This window comes from Ursus maritimus, unplaced genomic scaffold (assembly GCF_017311325.1).
Source record: "Ursus maritimus isolate PB19 unplaced genomic scaffold, ASM1731132v1 scaffold_9, whole genome shotgun sequence".
NCBI classification, from domain to species: domain Eukaryota; kingdom Metazoa; phylum Chordata; class Mammalia; order Carnivora; family Ursidae; genus Ursus; species Ursus maritimus.
Window position 1 is genome coordinate 48,133,905 of NW_024427107.1, and position 22,408 is coordinate 48,156,312.

The 22,408-nt window shown below is 33.6% G+C and overlaps 1 protein-coding gene across 33 annotated transcripts in view; it reads left to right on the forward strand.

Annotated features, from left to right (window-relative positions):
* RIMS2 (regulating synaptic membrane exocytosis 2) overlaps positions 1 to 22,408 on the forward strand; it is a 561,128-nt gene that overhangs the window by 403,788 nt on the left and 134,932 nt on the right. For 12 of the 33 annotated variants that reach the window (XM_040625662.1, XM_040625667.1, XM_040625668.1 and 9 more), the window contains one exon: positions 7,010 to 7,110. The exons of the other annotated variants lie outside the window; for them this stretch is intronic. In XM_040625662.1, the coding sequence (XP_040481596.1) occupies positions 7,010 to 7,110 (101 nt within the window). The remainder of the gene's footprint in view (positions 1 to 7,009; positions 7,111 to 22,408) is intronic. 33 annotated transcript variants of the gene reach the window in all.

A 22,408-nucleotide genomic window follows, 5' to 3' on the forward strand; every position in this document is an offset into this window, starting at 1 on the left:
GGACATTTTTATCTTTTTATGATTTAAGTTAATATTCTCAGCATTTCTAAGTATACTTAAATTTCTATTTCTAAATTAACATAAATGTAAAGTTGCGTTTAAATTTCTTCATGATGCTCCTCTCAAACCTTCCATGCAATCTGCGATATGTATATTAGTGGATGTAGTTGAAATATATCTCATGGCTATGTTAATTGGGCCCCAGATGTGGGACACAGTGGTCTTTCATAATATGTCCTACCCAACCATAATAAGATGGGGACAAGTCGTATACACAGGGCAATAATATGTGCTGCTCTGTGGATCATCTCTTCCTCAAGGTAGATTTTATCCATCAGGAAAAGGTGGGAGATTCCAAAGTGCTTAACACATATGGGGAATAGTTTATTAACTCAATGAATCTGATTCATGTTTCTATCTTTTATCAGTGGTTATTGCACTTTCTCTTAAAAGCAATTTTAATAATAACCATTATATTCCTTCTCTGAAAAACTTTAACTTGAAAATTTAGTTTATCCTGTAAGATACATTTTGTTTTTTCAAAGAGACAGGAATTGTGACTAACAAGTTAAAAATAACTAAGTTATTTGAAAGTTACTAATATTTTCTTTTAAATACCTCACTGTATATGGGGGGGAGGATGTATACAGTAAAACAATTACACTTGAGCTAGTCTAAGAGATCCTCCTAGTCTCCTATATTAGATCATCCTGATAATTCTTTTTGCTGGGCAAGGTCTCTGGTTTACGAAACTTTCAATACAGTTTGTGTCTATCTCTCTGCCTCTCCCAGCCAGGCTCACTCTTAAGATCTCTCTCTCTCTCTCTTTCCTCCCTCCCTCTTTTCCTTGTCTTTCTCCTTCCTTCTCTTCATCTCGTTTCTGTCCCTGTCCCTGTATACACACACACACACACACACACACACACACACACACACACACACACAGTAGAATGCAATACCAGGGCAAACAGTAGGGATTTCTAGACCACTTTAAACTATTTATATTGATGAAATAGATATGATAATATAAAAGAACAAACACTTACACATTATTTGGCCTCAAAATAACCAACCAGATAGTTTTATAGCAGAAGGAATCATAAAGAATATCTGGTCCAAAATTATTAATTTTACAGATAGTGAATTTTATGGCCAGAAAGGTAAGTGTGGTGCTTACAGTTATAAGGCTTGTGAAATCAAGACTTGAACCCAAGTCTTGTCTCTTCTTATCTTTTAAACCAGTGCTGTTTTTAAGACTTCGTTCACTCCTGTGTATCATAAATATACCCATTACCCTAAATCTGGACAGTTCCAAAGTCCCATCAACTCTGTAATGGTTATCTGCCCTACACTCTCCATACACAAAACCCTGACTTTCCCCCATAGGCCAGAGATATCCCGATTTTAAATGTTGAAACTTAAAATGGTGCTAAAATGCAAGTCTTCTGAATGATAAAATCTCAGTAATTCTATTTACTGAATTCAGGTGTCAAAAACAGGTATACTGTTTCCTTAAATCACTGAGTCACTCCTGATAACCTAATAACGTATGTCCTAAAGTAGTTTAAATACCAGTTTCTTTTGCCTGTAGGGAAAGGAGTCTGTGCAATATGCTATATAGCATCTCCTTTGAAGTATTACTTAATGAGTATGGCAGAGAGTTAACAGAGAAGTAGCAGATAGATACACACAGCAACAGGTAACCTAATATCTAAAATAGGTAGTCAAGGTTTAGAACGTAATTTAGAAGCCTTCGAGCTTCAAGGTAGTACAATCGTTTTGTAAGTTTCTAGAGCTTTTATGTTTCAGTTAATTCCATGTTTCACTGAGGCACATATGGAGTTCAGTTTTCTACATTCCTAGGAGCGAGCAGAAGAAAGATCATTTTATAAGCAAACACATTATAAACCAAACCACATTATATCTTCTTTCATTCCCAATATGTTAGCTCCTCGTAACCACAGTAGAAATATCCTCAAAATTGATTGATTTGGAAATAAGTATTCCTCGAAATATGTGTATCTTAATTGCATGGGTAAGATTAAGTGTGTTTGAGCAAAGGGAAAAGAAGAGAGAGAAAGGCAAACCAAGAAATAGACTTAACTATAAGAACAAACTGATGGTTACCAGACGGGAGGTGGAAGGGGCATAGGGGAAATAGGTGATGGGGATTAAGGAATGTGCTTGTGATGAGCACTGGGTGTTGTATGGAAGCATTGAAATCAGTGTATTGTACACCTGAAACTAATATTATACTGTGTGTTAACGCACTGGAATTTAAATAAAAACTTAAAAAGATAAAGTTTGTTTATACTTTAAAAGAAAATGCTTCCGTTTGCCCCAGTACTGAAGCAGAAATAATCTGGTACGTAATTTATAATTTTTATCTCAATATTTATTTCCATACTTTTTAAATTTAACTCGTTCCAATGTTTGTTATTCTCTGCATTACATGTAGTTGAAGAAATAATTTAGCTAACAAAAGTGTACTTTTTATGAGTTTCTAGTATATAATAAAGTTCTAGTATTAAAAAAATCAAAATTTATTAAGTGATTATGAAGAAGTGATTATGAAGAAATCATTTTAAAGTAACTTCAAAAACTTTTGCTGCATAATTTCTTAAGTCCCACATTTGAAAAACCTGATAAGGAAAATTTTAAAACATGCCAGGTCACTTTTTGTTTTAATATTCATAAAAAATTGAAAAGATCTGCACTTTATTGTGTTTGGAAATATTTCTCATTAATATACCATTTTCGATCAATACACCCAAATGCTTTTATTTAACAATTAAATATATATCCCTAAGATAAATTAAGCAATGAATGATTGTGTATTTGCATTTTAAAAATTATTTAACATTTATTTCCAAAGCACTTTTATCAAATCATGACAAAAATACAGGTTTCAAACTGAGTAACTTGTCCTTTTTCACAAAAGCACTATGTTTTGTGTTTTTTAAAGTAATATTTTTCTTCTGTATAGTACCTTTGTGGACATTTTATAAACTAGATATTGACCCAAATAAGAAAACAGTAGCACTTGATTTCAATAACCAGCAATAACTGCTAACATTCTGGTGTATAAATCTTAATTTTTCCCCTCTCGTTGTCTTTTGTATAGGTTATGCGTATATATATTTTTATGAATATATATATATTTTAAATTATAGTTTATAAACTATAGTACTATATCACCATTTAATCTGTTTTATAATTACCGATTGTGATGTCTTTATTTTACATTTATATATGTCAATACACATGCACATCAAAGGCATTCTTTCTCATGGATGCGTCCGTTAAGTGCAGTTTACTATCCCCTGTTGTTGGCCATTTAGAGTTTCTTTTCCTAGGCCTTTACAATTTTCAAACAATGTAGCAATAAGTATGCTTGTATGTACATCTTGCACATTGATTTCTTTAGGAACAATCCTGGGAAGTGAAATTTCAGGTTCAAACATAGACCATTGTAAAGCCCTTTGATACAGAGTACCAAATATGTTGTGTTTTTGAGCAATTTACTTTTTATCATCGTACATCAGGTACTTCAGAAAACATTCATATAAATCACTATCAATTTTTTTGTCAAAAGCTGTCAATGACTGTCAATCTGAGAAACAAATTTTTTCACAGTTAACAGATATTGAAAGACAATAAAAATATTCAGTAAAACTCAAGGACAGTATTTTCTTTTTGAATTGCTTAGCCTTTGAAAATAATAATGTAACAAAATACTACCTTTCTTTTTTATCTCACATATTTTTTTTATTCTTCTTTATCTCATTATATCTTATGTAGTCATTTTAACAATTTCTATTCCAGTCCTCTGACTAGTGAAAGACATTAATAAGTTATTTTTATAGTCTATCCTACTGAAACTGGAAAATAGACATAAGTAACCACGCTTTCTCCTGTAATAATTGTCACCTTGAAGTGGGCAGGTAGAGATTGCATATATGGTTATACCTTTTTCTTTATGGCACTTTATTTGGTACATACCTACATGCATTTAGAGATTATGTGAATTTGGCCCTTTTAGCTTTGTTCGTTTGAAATATGTTAATTCTGTCACTGTCATCATTGTCTGTAGTCTTTTGTTTTGTTCCTCTTCCACTTTGTATTTTCTTGGAAGAAAAGTTTGTAAACTAGGATTCAATAGGATAGTTACCAAAAGTAATTTTTTCCTTTCCTCAATGGTTTGGCAAAATATACTTAATTTTAAAAATATGTTTCTTCTGTATGTATAAGTAATATACTTCTTTAACCTCAATCAGAAAAATGTCTCAGATAATATTTTGTCTTATGCTCAGATTCCATTTATTACATCTCTCTGTATTTTATGAAAATCAATTTGATTTGTTAAAGCTACACTTTATCCATATTGTTATCAAGTGTTTGGGGGAGTTTCAACAGAAGACAGTTTATATTTCCTATGATGGATCTTTTTGCCAGTAGGATACTTTACTGTCTAAGGATATCATTGTCTGTGAAGTGTTTTCTTTATGAGAATAGGTTGATAAAAATGTAGAAAAGAAATGGAAGACTTCATAGGAGCCAAATAGTTTTGGAGAGAGGAATGTCTGGTTACTGTTTGTCCTAAGGATTAGCCTGATAGGAGAATTTAAAGTTGAAAGTTAAAAGTGTATTTACCAGTTTGTTGACTATATATCCGGTAAGATGGTCACTTGAGATTTCATTAGTTAAGGCTCTAACAAAGAACTTTCCGTCTAAGGTTTGTCTGTAGATGGTAATTGAGTCTGGAGAGGAGAGATGTGTTTGAGATTGGAATTTAGTTAATAACGTATTTAAATAATTATATCACTCTATTTGCATCTTTGTTTACTTATAGCAAATACAAATTAATATTCTTCTGAGCCCCCTCCCCCACAATGACTTGGCTCATAGACCAAATCGGGTGTGCTGCCTGTTTTGTAGATAAGGTTTCCATAGAACAGTGACGCTCATTTGTGTATGCATTGTCTATACCTGCTTTCATGTTATATGGCAGAGTTGTAGAAAATACGGTCTGCAAAGCCTAAGATACTTATTATCAGTCCTTTACAGAACAAGCTTGTCAACTCCTGCCAGTATATATCACATTACTACCTGGTAATTAAAAAGAATTTGATGTAGCTTCATAGGAGGCTGATGTGCAGAAAGTAGTCTAAATATTAGAAAATGTATATATATGTATGTATGTGTGTGTATATATCTATATGTATATATGTTTAAATATGAATATATAAAATGTGTTCAAACTTCTTTGTCTGTTGGTGCTATTTATATTACTATACTATCTTGCTACCGTGATATCAAAATGAAACTTTTTAAAAGAACTTCCCAAACACTCAATTTAGCTAATATTCTTTAAGTACGTATAATTTTTTTGATGCAGGGATGGCTTTTTTGTTCCCTTGCCCTTGGAGAAAATAAATATATTTACCTGAGAATATCTCTTAAGGTACAAATAATTTCAAAATTGTATTTTCATAAGCTAATAGACATTTATACTTCACTGTAGTTCACATTCATATCATGGAGGCACTCACTTGATTTTATGTATCATTCAGTTTATATCAATATGACACATATCCCTATTTTATAATTTGGCACAGACTTAATCAAATCATTATTAAAGTGAGACTCTTAAAAGGAACAAATTGCCTCACTTTATTGAATAGGTGACTTAAGTTAGCTGTTATACTTAGAGGTCCTGTAATATAGACTCTTTATACATTCTTTTATTTAGGATTTTCTTACTCCTTTTTGAAATTTTTTCTTTTTTTATCTTATTTTAAATTAATCGGTTTTTACTTAAAATTTGTTACCAATAAGAATTATCTGATATACAATGAGATTTTTTTTCAGGATAAGTATTAAAATACTTTTTTTTGAATAGGCACACTTTTGTCTAGAGATCTTTACTGCTGTTTTCAGGTTATGATGTTAAGCAAGGGGTATATATGTGTTTGTTTACATTCCTCCCCACACTCAGTGGTTATAAATTTATGTGATGACATGTTGTTGTAGATACCCACTTGGGCCCAGTAAGCTATGATTATTTTTCCCAGTTTGTGGATTTGTAGTATACAATTGAGATTTTGTGAGCATATTCTCATTATGCATATTTATGAGAAATGGAATTTTCCCATAAAATCTCTTTAATAAAAGTTATAAATATACCTTAAAAACACTTTTTCATGTTTGCTAAGATTTGCTAACTGAATTTAGCTCTTATTCTAACCAAAGTTTTTAAAGACCCTCTTGATATCTATAATTGATGTGTTCGGTGGTAGGACCTGTTATAGAGAGTATTAGTCTCATTTTGTAATAGGCTTACCATCTCACTTTCTCACCTCCTTACATTTTTTTTTTTGTTTTTCTGAAATGATTTCAGTTACACTCTGTGCCTTTACTGGCATAGTATGTTCTCAGGAGTATTATTCCAACTGCCTCTTTCTTGATACTAGTTCTAGAAAATTCAAGTTCAAAAGATCCGTATGTAAGCTTGGGAAACCTGCTTTAACATGTGGGCTAATTTTATGATAATAGTTTCTAAACACAATTGTAAAGTTGTCTTTGAAACCAATTAGACTTATAGCTATTTTTCAGTAAATAAATCAAATCCTGATGAATTCTAAGCCAAAGTTTTTATTTCTAGTATTACTATTGTCAAGTTTATGTGCTGTCACATATATTCTCCTGGACATACATGTACCAGAAAGTGTTTTCTATCTAGTTAAGATTTGTTGTTCTGTTAAAATTCATTTACATTTTATTCAGATTAAATTTTTTTCCATATTTAGTAATCATGCTTTTATTCACCAAACTGCATACTTTAAATAAATCTAAGAAATAATATGACATTTTAATTTGTACGTACTACCTTGAATGAAAGTAATATATCAGCCTAGCATTTCTTCTATTATTCTATTATACATCCTGTAAGTAGGGCTCAGAAATAAGAACTGAACATTAATTTTATGGGTTTTTTTCTACTCGATAGGTGCTATGGATATAGAGGAGAGAAATCGCCAAATGAAAATTAACAAATACAAACAGGTAGCCGGATCAGATCCCAGACTGGAACAAGATTACCATTCAAAGGCAAGACATTTTTCTTTTTAAAAGTTGTAAAATAAACAATTAATCATATGAAACCGTTAGATTCTCTTCAACTTCTGAACGCAGATTAGTTAGACACAAACATATAATGCAACGGCCCTGTGATACCAAATGCTAACATTTATAGTGTGTTTATATTCCAACATTTAGGGTTAGAAATTGTCTTATTAAAAAAGTCATTATATAACGTAGGAGATTAAAGTGATGAAACTCATAAATGATCTGAAGAACAAATCTTTTAGAATTTTTTATTTTATAGAATCTATAAGGTCCTAACACCCTCAGAAATGTTTAGGAAGAACAGCTGTGGTTTTCCCATACGTAGATTTTTTTTTCAATTTTATAGTATTTTAATTGAACCTGGTTTAATAATGAGTTAGTGGAACAAAATACATATTCACATGAGATACACGTTCAAAACGGTTTTTAGTGAGCATCTTTTTGAGCTACTTTGTGGGAATAAGTTGAGGTATGAGGTTTACCAGGGAAGATTCTTGCCCTTCATTGCTTTTATATTTTCAAATCATTTTTAGGTTCATGATACTATTCATGGTCAAAGTCATGAAAAACTTGGCTCTGATGTACCTATTTAAGATTTAATAAGAGAATGAAAGTAGCAAAATTTACTCATAACACTTAGTTACTATGTGTTCTGTGACTTAGTAATGTGATCATTGCAATCATGTAATATTTGTGGTCTCTCTATATATAGAAAAGCAGTTTTGATTTTTATACGCTTAGGTCCGTTTTATCTCCGCCTACTTAACCTTTAGTTCCTCTCCATGATACTCCATTCTTTGGTGAAGTCAAGACGTACTAAGTAAAGCATAACTGGCTATATCGGATATGCATGTGTGGTAGGTAGCGTACGTTTTAGTTTCCCCACTGTACAACCTAACAGAGGCAGAGACTCTTACATCAGCATCGTCTTCCAAATCACCAGTCTCTTCCCCAAATTACATAAATACTGACATGGTGAATGTAGAATTGTTCATCACAGAGTTCTGATGTACTGGAAATAACACAGGCCTAAAGCCAGAGAAAGGTAAATTCAAGACAAATAAACAAACCCTTGCCTTTACTCAGCAGTTTCTAAAATAGATTTGTTTTCTAAAATAAAAATATGAATAACTACAAGTAGGCTCAATGAATTTCATAGATAATAGTTTTGTAATGATACAGTATTTCAGATGCATACCAATCTTTTGAGCTTAATGTCAAAAACGATATGTCTTCCCAGGTACTTTGTTGGTATTTCTTCTTAGGTCTTTTGTGGCATGTCTTATACTCTAATGTCTCATTTATTCATCATATATAATCCAAAGACCAAGGCATGTAGTCCTAATAAAATAGGATATTAAATTTCAAGAAACATGTCTTCAACTAACATCAATTTTTTTTGTTTATCTCCCGCTATAGTTTAGGAAAGAATGTAGATGATTTTTTAAAGTACATATAGTACTCTCAACAGTATTGTCAATGAAGAGATGAGTATCAAGGGAAAATGAAGTCAAGGCAAAACAAAGTAACAGAGGAAGTAAAGCTTGTGAACAAAATGCATAACGTGAGATCCTATTTACCTGCCGCATGTGAAGCATATATTTTGACTGTGAGCTTCCTAAAAAGCAGTAAAGACAGAAGGGGAAACTGGGTTGGTTGTGTGATTCCCATTGTTTATACAATAAAAACAAGTTCCTTAGATGTAATACCAAGGATTCTTGTTATAGATAACAGAAATTTGCTATAGGAGGATGGACCAATGGAATATAATAGGCATGGCTCCAGATTTTTTTTCCAAAAAACGAGTTTTGATTCCATTCTAATTCATAAATAAATTAATTCTTGAATCTTCAAAGTTTTATAACTTTGACACCAATTATTTTGGGCTGGAGAAAATTCAAATCTTGGCAAAGGACTAATTATAATAAGCAATGTAATTTCATAGGTATTCTGTAAGGAAGTGGTTTCCTAAGTATAATCCCAGACCAGTGGCATCATCACCTTAGGACTTCTAGAAGTGCAAGTCTCTGGCCCACATACTTAATCAAAACTCTGGGTGTAGGGTCCCTATATTTTAACGAACCTACCAGGTGATTCTGATGTACACCAAAGTTTGAGAACTACTACTCTAAGGTGAGCCGCTTATAAAATTGACTTCCTCGATTAGGGTCTTAACTGGAAGCCATGATGAATGATGTCATTGAAAAATGGAGACTGAGATTAGATGATCTGACACCTTTACAAGGTGCTCATAGTTTATAATATCCTATCTCTAAGAATATCATATACTTTATCATTATGTTTTCAGTTACTGAAGTTATGCATTCAGCTTAACTAAAAATATTTTTAAGCCATTAAGGTACAGCTTCTTTAAAGGATCCAAAACACAACTTTATTTCATTACCCTACAAATTATTTACTGATGTGGAACTATCTTTGCTGGGTCATCCCATCATCCCTAACTTGATTTTCCTCTGTCATAGATCAAAAAGAAAATTACAGAAGATACTTTTTTAGTCAAGGGTACATATAGATTTAGTTATTATTCATTTTCATACTAATAGTTTCTTAGATTAAAATTTTTGATAACATCCATCTTTTTAATTATACATAAATAATTAAATATAAATATAGCTTATATTTCCATTATTTTCTACTTTATTTTGATAACAAGTATTAATTTAAAGCTTGCTTTTGAGACATTAGTACATTAGATCTAATTCTTGACAAAAATCATTTACAGATGACAGAACTAAGATATAGAAAGGTTAAGTAATCTGCCCAAGTTCACATGGTCACTGAGTCCTGGAAAGTATTTTTCATAGATGATCTGATTTTCAAATTTAAGATGACAAAGATCAAATCCAAAGCCTCAGACATATGGAGCGTATGCTGTACTTCCGAGCTATATTCCTGAAATTTCAGTAAGGCTACTGAGAAGCTTTGGTGGGATCTAATTAGTGTTAGTGAAGTGTTTTTAAATTACACATTCTACATTTTAAATGGCATTGCCTCCCTGAATTTTTCAAGCTTTCTGCATTGATAGTTGTAAACAATTCTTACTAAGTTTTTAAAAATTCTCCTTAGTAACTGACTCTGAAAGCATCTGTAGAACAATAACTATTAAGTTACTATCTAAGAATATTTTAAGTACACTAGGAAATTTGAAGACAGAAAATTTTTATTTAGTAAGAGCAGTCAAAGGCAGTGCAGACATGATTCCTATTTAATCAGTGGATGATTTCTCACAGAGTTTTCCCTCAAAACAGAATTTAACTATGTAGCCAGTGCACCCCCGTGCCTCTCTTTATCCCAGCTTAACTCATCTGTTCTACTCTCAGCAGAAATTTAAGGAGTAACTTTGATTTTTTTCTATAAAATCAATATTCTCTGCTCTTCGTTGGTTCAGAAAAAAGTGATTTGTCTACTAAATTTAACAGTGCAAAATATAATTCAGCATAGACCAAACTATCCTTCTGTGAGTTATATAATTGTTAACGAACAGAATTAGCGATAATTGAATGTCAAACAATATGTAACTATACCTGAAAATTAATATGGAGAATTTGATAATGCTTATTTAAATATATAATGTTTATTTTTTTAATTAGCTATATTTATTATTTTAAAATGATCCCGGAAGATATTTTTTAAAAGGGTAGTCCCTAACATTTCAGTAGAGAACGCTATACAGTTCATTGGTACAGTATTTATTTGGAACACAAAGCTTTTATCTCTGTAGAAATAATGCTGTTTTTTAAATTAAATAATTAAGTGATTTTGTGTTCCCACAAAAATATCTTACTCTTATTATAGCATAAGTGCTATATATAAATATCATAGTATAATTTTGTTTTCTTATTTATCTCCCTAGAATTAAGTAATAAAGCCCATAAGTTCCAGAACTTTTAAAATGTGAACCAAAAGTCTATATTAATGCATTTAACCCTCAATCTAACAGACTAACTTAGTGTTCAGGGAGCAGAGGACAGTGTAGTGAAAGAAAGGAAGACCGTTTTTCGCCATTCATTGTGCACACCTGGTCCTACTTCTTGTCTCCTTGTTCCCTGGCTTTTTGTCCTTTAAGGACCCATTCACCTATTTCAAAGAGACCTATCAAGAGAAAAGCAATCCAACTAAAGTAATTTACATTGTAATATGAATAACATAACAACAGAAATAGTTTCAGTGTTTTAAACCTAAATACAACTAAAACTCAACATTGCTGGCATTGCAAACAATATCAATGTAAAAAATTTTAGACTGCTTAAGTATTTTTGACAAATACGTTGCCACTGTTAACTAAGCTGTTCCCTTTATTAGAGTTTATTCTCCTCTCCATGGTGAGAATACACATTCAGGGCCAGCCTTAAATGTTTTAAATTGATTTTCAAGACCTAGGCAATAGGGACACCGGAAGAGGGAGCCAGGCTGGGGCGGGTTAGGAGTGGCCACATATCGGCTGTTCGCTGTTTGGGAACAGGAGTACTTGAAGACTCCAGTGTCATCACAGTGTGCCAGTGGTACCTGAGCAGAGTGTAGTAGGTGGAGGCACAGCCTGGAGTCGCGCAAATTCCCCCTGGGTGACTTTGGGTAGGTTGACCCCTTATTCTCAGTTTCTCTATCTATTAAACTGGGCTTGGAGACCTGTTTCATAGGATGATGATAGGATGAAATGAGATGATGTTATAAATGGCTTAACATTTAGTGGTTAAATGCTGAATATGTGGTGCAGATAACATTTGTTTTTATTTTTGTAATGATAACAACAAATGTAATCGTAGACACCAGAAATTAAACTGACAAGGTCAAAAAGAAATAGTAAAGAAATAATTTGAGCTAATGAAAAGGATTGTAGGGTAACTCAAATATCATGGAATGTTCCCTTTGTTCTCAGAGAATTCAAGCATGAGAAATCTAAAATGAAAAATCAAATTCAGGGGGAAAGAATTTTTGAATCTTCAAGGGATATGGAGATTAAAAACGAGAGACTGGAACATAATGTGGGATGGTAAATTACAAACTAAATTACTGAAATTAAGCAGGTATGTTATCAAGGCTGATGTTAAATGGGCCTGGTCCTTGGAAAGAGCTTAGCAGGTGCACGAGTAGGCATGGGCATTTAACAGGAAATGCTCCTTAATAGCAGTGATGTACATGGATCTGAACACTGAAGGACAGAATTTATAAAAAGTAAATTTTAAAACGTGGGTAGGTGGTCTTATACAAATTACTAAAAAGATGCATGAAATACATGTATTTAGCAGAAGTGAAGAAATGAAAGGTACGTTTTAATTTTATAGCTGTGATTGAAATAAAATGCTCAAATTTTTCTGGCCTAAGCAGAAAAGTTGAGTTGCTGGCAGCATATAACACAGTCCAGCAGCAGAACACTGAGCTCGGCTTTGTGCCTACTGGAGGAAATGCTGCTGCAGAATCTCTTCTCAAGCTCCCAAGAGAACCTGGTACTTACACGAAACAGACCCCATTGTGCCAGTGTTAGTTAGATGGAATCGTCGGATAAATAGAGCAGGAGAATTCTAATAGGAGTGATCTCAGCAACTCAGTCTCTACCCTGCAAGGCCCTCAAGGAGTAAGTTAAAGTGTCCCATAGGAAGTAATGAAGCTCCCTTTCTTGGAAGAAGCAATTTATTGTTTCTTGAACAGAGGTAGGACTCAGATTTTCAAAAAAATTCCTGCTAGGCTTCATCTCACCAACTATCTAACAGAATGGTTTCATTTGTAAAAATCAGGATTAAGATTGCTTACCTGTGGTTTCCATCCCAGCTAGGTCAAGAAATCTTACCACTTACTGACGAAGATGCCACGGCAAGAACGCCAGTGGCCGCCCCCGGATTGCTTCAGTGAAACACACTATTTCTCTAACCTTCTGGTCTGCTTTGGCAGATTTTTCTATTGTTGTGTTAATTTCTCTATAACCCTACAATCAGCTAGCTTCAAGATCGGTAGCAAAATCCTAAGAGAAACTTCTGGAATTCACCAAAGGTTGCTGATAAGTGAGCATAGGAAGAAAAATGAACAAGTTACCTGGAAGCATTCTTTTTTTTTTTTTTTTTTAATTTAAACTAATTAGCCAACATACCTGGAAGTATTCTTGCTGCCAAAGTTAGCCACTAAGGCTCCAAGAAAGTATGCTGAGCCCTGGGTGCTGCTGTCACTTCTTAATATTCTCTACCTCTCCTCCACCACTTGAGGATACATTTTGTCCAAGAACTGCACACTTTAGATTGCTTCCTGGCCCCAAACCAAGCCACAGCCTTCTGGACGATCTTGCTACTTACTGAATCCAGACAAGCCTCCAAGGCTTTTATTAGTCACCTGCTGTGTACTTTTTTACGATCACTCTCTGGTTGTTCCTTTTCCAAGTATATTTACAAAGAGAAATAAAACTAGATTTTTAAAATCTAGATTATTAAACTAGTAAGTAAGAGCAGCCATATATAATACGGATCTACAAGTACAAGAGATATTAGTGGTGATCTTAACAAGACCTGAATTCAAAAAACTTTGTCTCACTTAATGGCTATCAAAGCCTAATGAAAAGAGAGTTGGAGATTGAAATGAGAAAGGAACCAGATATAATCATATTGTAAAAGCCTTTGTATCCTATTTTTCCCTCTTCTGTAGTTTCTTATTCATGTTTGTGAGAGTAGATTTTCCATTTATATTAAACATCCACCAAACTAGAATTTAAAAGTAGCTAAAAAATATCTATATACATTTATATAATTTCTTCCTTTATCCTTGAAATAAATAAAGGGATGATCAATGCATCATCAAGGGAGAAGGGGCCATTGGAAGTATACCTTCTTGCTGTTGGGGGGCATCATCCATAACCATGGTAGCAGCCACGATCACAGCACATCTAAAGTCTTGATTACAGTAATGGAGATATCTCTCCAGTTCTGTTAGTCCCTCTTCAATTTATTTTTAGTGATTATGATTAAATATGGGCTGCAGAGTAGTATTAAAAGTATGGACTCCAAAACCAAACTGCCTGGGTTCAAATCCTACCTGTCACTATTTGTATGACCTTGGGCAAGTTAGTTAACATCCTTGTGCCTAGGTTTCTTATTCTAGAAGATGTGCTAATAATAGTACCTACCTCATAGGATTGTTTTCAAAATTAAATCTGTTTATCTACATATGTAACTCTTAAACAGAGTTCGGAATATGGTAAGGAATCCATACATGTTAGCTGTGATATGATGATGGTGGTGATGATGATGATGGTGATGATGATGGTGATGATGGTGATGATGGGGAAGAAGGAGATAAAAAAGAATCATCTCCAACAGATAACTTGCTCTTACCAAAGTTCTTGGGGGTTCCGGTCTGTATTTGTTGCCATCAACAATCTACTAGGTAAAGATAAGCATATCTTTAAGGTAATCCTAAAACTATGTGGGTGGAAAGGGAGGGAAAATATAAAAATTAATGATAATTTTAAAAGTCTAAAAATTGATTAAGGTTGTATTATTTTTACTAGTTTACTCATATCTTTATCTACCCAAAATTATTTTTCTTATAATTTCTACTCCCTAGTAGTAAGCTGGTTATACTTCAGTTTTAGTTTAAAGAGAGAGATAAAATTCTTTTTGCACATAAATTTATCTATTAGTACACACATACACACATATGCACACACCCTAGAGCTCTGAGCCAAAGGAAAATTTCTCTTCTCCATATTTTAGCTGATGGAAGCAACAACTATTCATTTCTTGCTTGTCTCCTCGATACAAATATATCTCACTTTATGTAAAAGGGCCTCAGTTAAAAACTTAATGGTAAATAATTTTAATGGAATTTGGGAAATGTGATATTTTTATGTGTGATTAATCTTTGAATTCAAAAGTTTCTAACTTTAGATTCCTTTTCTCCTTAATATCTTGTGTTAGTTGGCTAGGACTGCCATAACAAAATGCCACACACTAGCTAACTTAAAAAAAAGAAATTAAGTTTCTCATAGTTCTGGAAGCTTGAAGTCCAAGATCAAAGTGTTGATGGGTTTGGTTTATTCTGAGAACTCTCTCCTTGGCTGCAGATGGCTACGTTCTTGGTCATCCCTCTGTGTACTGGATTAGGACCTGCCCATGTGAGCTCCTTTTACCTTAATTATTTCTTTCAAGGCCCTATCTACAAATACAGTCATATTCTGAGGTACTGGGAATTAGGACTACAATATATGAATTCGGGGGATACACAGTTGAATCATAACCTTTCTCTACAAAATAATTAGTGGTCTTTTAAGATAACTTTGCTGCCTTATAAAAGCATATTTGATTATAATATGAATAGAGAGTTTAAGGCAAGTAACTAAATATAGCTATTTTGTTTCAAAGTTCGTGATTTTTTAAAAATTTTATTACTTTTTCTATTTCCCCAACAACATTGTCACATCCTAGAAGATGAAATATTTTGTTTTTGTGTCTACAAGTTCATTTTTAAATTACTTTTCTTAGTGATAAAACCACATTTAAATTTAAATATGGTTTTCTTGGTCATAATTTTATTCTGACATTCAAGCCATGGGTCTTTTTTCTTTACATATATTTGTGAATTGCTACCTATTACTATCTAACCACATGCCAGGCCAAGAAGTATGAAGAGGATACTTTTTAATTAGGAAGAAGTCATTTGAGATTACTAAAACAGTAATTTATGTATTATAGAACACTATAAAATTACAGAACAAATTGTAATTTCTCCCTTTTTAGCAAATATAATGTTGCTGAAAACTGACAAAAGAATTTTAAGTAACTTGTATTCAGCTACCTGGTGCTAAAAGGGTCTATCTATGAACAATAGCTGCTCTTGCCAAGATCATAGTTTCTTTTAGCATATTGCCTAAGAATACACAAGGAAAACATTTTTCTTTTACCTCCCCCCCAAAAAAAAAAAATTTGTGCATTCACTTTTGCTTTCATCAAGCCTCCAGAGTTGCTGGCTTGAGAGCAACTTAGTATACCTTACAGGGAATACAAGGGATGAATGATACGGATCACCAAGAGGAGAGAGATCTTGCTTTATGGAATCAAGGAGGATATGGGAAATAAAGAAGGAAGAAATTGTGTTAAGTAGGGCAGAAATATTATTTCCAACTCAAAGTCCATGTAGTCTAGAAACATTAAGTATTTTTCAGAAAAAAATTACAAATATAAGAATATTCGAAACAACAGAGATGTGAAAACATAAATACCTTCTGAACCAATCATGGCATTTGTCACCTCCTAAAATGTATATATTCTGCCTTATATGATATTTGCTTATTTTTTACCTTCTTGAGAGTGGGGACTATATTTTTTCATCTTGGTAGTCTCTCTAGGGGCAAGCACTTTGCTTTGGCTATAATAAGCTCTCAATGGGACATTTTCTAGAATATGGACATTGATGCTGAGAGGAAGCTAGAGTGTCAGGGGTGGTAGATGTTTGGAAAAGGCTTTAGAGGAGGTGAATGTCAAGTATTTTGTACCAAGGTAAGGACAGGATATGAACCCCGGGAGAAGGTATAGGTAGGTTATTGCATGAGAGTCAGAAGCAGATTTTCTAATGGGTATGTAATTATTGATTTATGTCTAGAGTTAATTAGAGTAGAAAGAATACTGAGAAAAAAATTAGAAGATTTGGGCTCTAATTTTTATTCTACCACTTATGTGATAAGACTTTGGATAAACTACCCAGTAGTTCTTCACAACCCAGCTTTTTTCAGTGTAAAAATTGAGGAAACCTGGTAATCTATGAAGTGTTGCACAAATACATGGTACTTTGGAGGCTGCATTGAGAAAAACAACAACACTATGTGTTAACATTTGGGTTTTAGGCAACCTCATCATTAATTAAGCAAATCGTTTAATCTCATGGCCTAATATTTAAAATTAGGTTTGAAGTAGATTTTCTATATTTCATTTTCTTCATCTAAGTGATTCAACAATCTCTCATCAGGGTCAGGATCTATATTAGATATAGTCTCACAAAGGATTGAGTCTATGTATTTTAAAATTAATTTATGGCATATTAATTATGATTTAGAGAATAAATTTATATGTATAATATTTTAGCCTATTTCTTCCCATGAAATAATTGACAGCTAGGTTTGAATTGACACTTAATTCAAAACCTTTAGTCAATTAGGCAGTCAGTCAAGTAAGGCAGTGTGGAGCTGTCTACACCTATAATTTCAATCTAATTTGGCTAATTATAATTTGAACATGTCTACAGTTTTATTATGTAACAGCTTGTTCATGAGCACAGAAATTAGTTGTAATTTTTCCTCTATTGGAAGAATTGCAGATATTGTTTATTAGCAAAATAAATTCACTAATGTTTTCCTAAACATGGAATTTTGATTATTTCTATTTCATTAGTTTTGAAGATTGCAAAATAATACTGTAGTCTGGAAATAATATATCTAACCTATAAGAGAAGGAACTTTTGGCTGGTGATAACTTGGAGAGGTAGAACTATTGTTGTAAAGGGTACAGAACTTGGCTTGGCACCTGGGAGCTCCCAGTAATGGTAATTATTTTTATTATCTATTATGCATGTGATACAGGGGTAATAAAAGAAAAACCTTACAGTTGAACTTCATTCTCATGGATGAACCAAAAAACACTAGTTCAATATAACTTCCTAACTAACAAAGCAAATGGCTGTGATTTTATGATTGGCCCTTTTCAGGTCATTTTCATGACCAGGCATACTCACAGCAAAGCTAATAGTCTTCAAAGTAGGGACATGTCAAAACATGTTACTTCTTAAGCCCATTACCATCTTCTGCCTCCCGCCTCCCCTCAAAAAAAAGATGACCTGAATTTTAAATGGAATGTAAAGGAGTTATTTCAATGGGGACATAAAACATCTTTATCTTTTTATTCAAGTTAGTTTACAAGATACTGTTTTTTTTTAAATTATTTTCAAGTTTTATTTATTTAAGATCTATCCAGTTATAGTTATAGGTTTTTGTATTCTGATTATGCATGTCGTTTTAGGTAGAGTTTTAAAATTCAGAAAAGGAAGAAAATCTTCATTCTGAAGTATATACCTAAAAATGTGAATATTTTAAAAAGAAATGACTTAGGTTCTACATATGCTTGCCTAGTATCTTATTAAACATGAAATTATAGTTAACACATTTTTTAATGAAAAGAAATGGAAAGACTTCAATACTAGCGAATCATATAAGCTTAGTCAATTCACTTCTCTGTTTCTTAATTTTCTCATCTGTAAAATTAAGAAGATAGATTACATCCTCTCTGAGGTCACTTTCAGCTTTAAAATACTGTGATTTCTTTTTAATGACTCAGTGATGAGTGAATAACTAAAAGTATGTTTCAGCACCAAATAACTTTGCTGGGCTTTTTTCTTAAACAAAGGGTGGTTCTAGATGAGTCCTCTTTTGTGTATTCTGAACATAATCTCAGGGGACATTTAGTAGCTTTCTCTGTTCTGCAGCTCAGAACTGCTGAAGCTGGTCAGCTGTCATTCTGGTTTCTGGTTCTGCAACATTAAAAGGAAAAAAAATTTACAGAGAAACAATAAACTGAATAGCGATAAAGTGAAGGACTGAGCAAATGGAGGAAGGAAGGGAGAAAGGGAGGGAGTAAAAAAAAAGAGTTTGAAAGCAAGGGAAGGAAGGAGGAATGGAAGAAGGGAGGCAGGCAGGCAAAATCCTTCCAATCTCAGAGTTCATAATTGAATTAGGGAAAAACAGATACATCAGTGTTCCTCTTACAAAATAGGCTATGTTAACTGATACAATAAAACTTAACCATGCAAAGAAAGCATAAGAAGAGAAATACTAGTTTGGCTTGGAGAAAGCTGGGAATACATCATAGAATAATACATGAGGTGAAGGACATGTCAGGCAGAGGAAGAGCTTAAGCAAAGTTACGGAAGCAAATGAACAAAAGCTGTATGTTTAAGGAACGGCTAGTAGTTCTTTAGAATGGAAATCCCCAATAACAGGTTACATAATAGGATATAAGAATGGAAAAGTTGGCTGGGATCAGATTGCAGAGGGCTTTGAATCACCCAGTTAAAAATCCAGAATGTTCTTCATTATCACCATGAGCTTTGAAGATATTTGAAGCAGTCACCAATATGAACAAATATTAATTCTAGGGGCAAACTTAAGATGCATTTGAAAGGGAGATTCAAGAGAAGTCCTATTCAGAGGCTACTGCTATAGTCAAGCAGGACGTAAATGTTATTCCTTGTCACGTTTGACTGTTGCCTCCATCCCAAATGGTCTTAACGCAAATCCAACTGATGGTGCTCTGTCTTCTCACACGAGGACTGAGAGTAGTGGGCCTCTTCCAGATTTTCAACAGAACGTAATTACATCTGCCCTATTCCTGAATTTGATGGGTCATGGCAATTCTCAGACCCTTTCAAGTTTTTCAACACTTTGTGGTTTTCTGGCTGTTATTTAGCCCTGATTCTCTTAAATACAAGTAGCTTGAGTTACTCTCTTGCTTTCTAAGGTACCGATATTTGAAAAGGAGCCCTCTCCATATCCCCAGTCCTTTAAATTTTGTTGTGTTTCTGCCTACTTCACACTCCTAGGACCTTTGTCCTGATGCTGTGTTCTCATGTTGTATTTCTGTTGCAGCTTTTGGAATGCTAGCTTGCCACTCAATATCTGTAATGTCCCCACCCCATATCCTAATACAAGTTATAAATATTCTCTCAAAAATACAAAAATCATGTAATAAACCATGGAATAGCTAAAGATACTCACAAAGGACTAAGTATAAGGGACTCTTAGGGCCAAGGAGAGCTTCTTTGTGATACTTTTCAATTCTAGCTGGATCTTACAGGTGTCTTACCTGAGGGTTTGGAAAAGCATTTGGTCACAATAATGGTACCTGTGCTTTAACACTAACTCTTCTGTCTTTTGGAGAAGTCTGGGCTTGTTGGTTTGCACTGGCAGCAGGCATTCTTGTTCTCCCCTCTGTCAGCTTGGCGATCAATGAAATGTTACATATATCACAATGAGATATTGTCATTAATACATTTAACGGTCTGGGAAGAACAGACTTGGAGAACATGTCTTCATTGAGGCAGAAATTTCAGACAACATTTGTTTGAGATATTACTGAATAATAAAGGCATAAAAATAAATGTAAGGCTCATTAAGGCTGTTGAAAAAGAAAAAAAATTTACATTATGTGAATACATGTGAATCAAGAGACAGCTAAGTGTTAACACATATTATCTCTAAACTTAGAAAATAATAGCTGTCTTAGGTGTCGGGAAAAGAAAACAATATATAAAATATTTGAAAGTTGTTTGTAAACTATAAACAGTATGCACATTTTAATAATTATTAGGGTTACCGTCATGAATTGTTATGTTCCCTGGTTTAACTTTCCTTGATTCCAAGTGGAAGCATAGTTACAAAAAGTAACCCAAGTTAATAGTTTCAAGAATAAAAAACACGAATTTCCAAGTCAGAGTTGGTGTTATCCTACTCTGAGTAAATCAACCTGGTGTCAAAGGACAATGCCTTATTTTTTTTAATGAGATATGGAATTAGGAACTTATTTCTAAAGTTTTCATAGCTCTTTTCAAGTTTTTCTAGCCAAGAGAAAATGAGATGATAGCTGAATGATAATGAAAACTGAGTATCACAGTCTGGAGCTTCTTTAATTTCATTTCAGACTATGCCTAATTATTATCATGATGTAAATATTTACTATGTGCCAAGACCTGTGATCTCATTTAAAGCTCACATCAGGCTCAGAGAAGTGAAGAGACTTGCCCAAGATCACACAGCTACCAGTAAGTGGGAGAGTGGTTACACACCCATGTATTTCAGCTCGGTAGCCCAGGGTCATTATGATACACTGCCCCTTATCATCAAAATTAGATGACCACATTATAGATCGTATCGATATTGTCAGTTAAAGAATGTGCCTTCATACCATGAAGTCAGAAAGTATTTTTTCTGACCCAGAACAGGATAAGTGATATATCATTCAGGTGTGTATTCACATGTTCATGATTTAAAAAAAAAAAAAAAAAAAAACTGGCAAAATTATCTGAATAAGGAATTTTTTTTCCCAAACAAGAAATTCAAACAGCAGCCCAGGGCTGATCCTGCTGTTTAAGGACCTAAGTTTCCTATTCTTAGAACTTCTCTTCCTGCTCTCTATTCTTAGAGTAGGACATTCATGCTCGTTGTCACAGAATGACGACTGCACCCCCTAGGCCCATGTTTAAACTCCATTTAGAAAGAAAAGCAAAGAGGGAAAGCAAATGGCCATCCCAGCTGAGTCAGCCCACTGTAATCGCTCTCGCCAACCCCCACCTCCTAGGTCCTGCTTAGATCACAGAGACCAGACTCAAGTCAAGTGATCACCCTGGCTACAAGGAAAATGGAAAATGAAGTTATTTTGTTTTTTTCCTGTTGTTGTTGTTGTTGTTGTTGTTGTTAGACTACTAAAATAAATCCAGATTCTTTGAGTAAAGAACAAAAAGGAACAAGAACATTGGTAGGCTTTCAGCCGCAGCTGTGACCATTGAATAGGAGTAGTAGACTTGAATTACCAACATGAAAGACCAAGGACCTATTTGTATGCCCCTAAGAGCTAATCATCCAGATATTTGTTACCATAAAATGAGTGATATTTCTTGAGTAATTAGAGTGGAGAATATTGAAGAAGGAGAGGTCAAAGGTAACTCACAATTTTTCTATGCTTTAGTTCGATATTGAGCCTATTAAACAATGCAGGGAATATAGGAGATACAAGAATAGCTAGTTTGGGGTGAAAGAGAAAAAATTTGGTTTTGGCCACATTGAATGTGATATCCCTGAAAAACAACATGTGGTCGATGCCGTGTTAGCACCTGGAAATACAAGTCTGAAGTTTGGGGGATAGTGAGAGCAGACGATAAGGATTTATTAGTCATTACATGGCAGTGAAAAATGCACAGATAATGGATCAGATCATCCTGGGGGGATATGCATAATGAAGAGAAAAATGGACTATTGATCAGAATTTGGGGAATATATAATTTAAAATCAGGTCAGGGAAAGTGATGCTGGCAAAGGAGATTAAGAAGGAACAGTGAGAGAGCCGGGGGAGGAACATGAGTGACATTATCTGAGAGGCCATTCGTGGAAACATTTCGGGAGAGAGGACTTGAACAGTATTAGATGTAACAGCAACATCAAGAAAGAACTGAAGACACTATTGGCTGGTAAATTAGGATATTTTTGGTGTTTTCTGTTTGTTTTTGAGAACAGTTTCAGTAA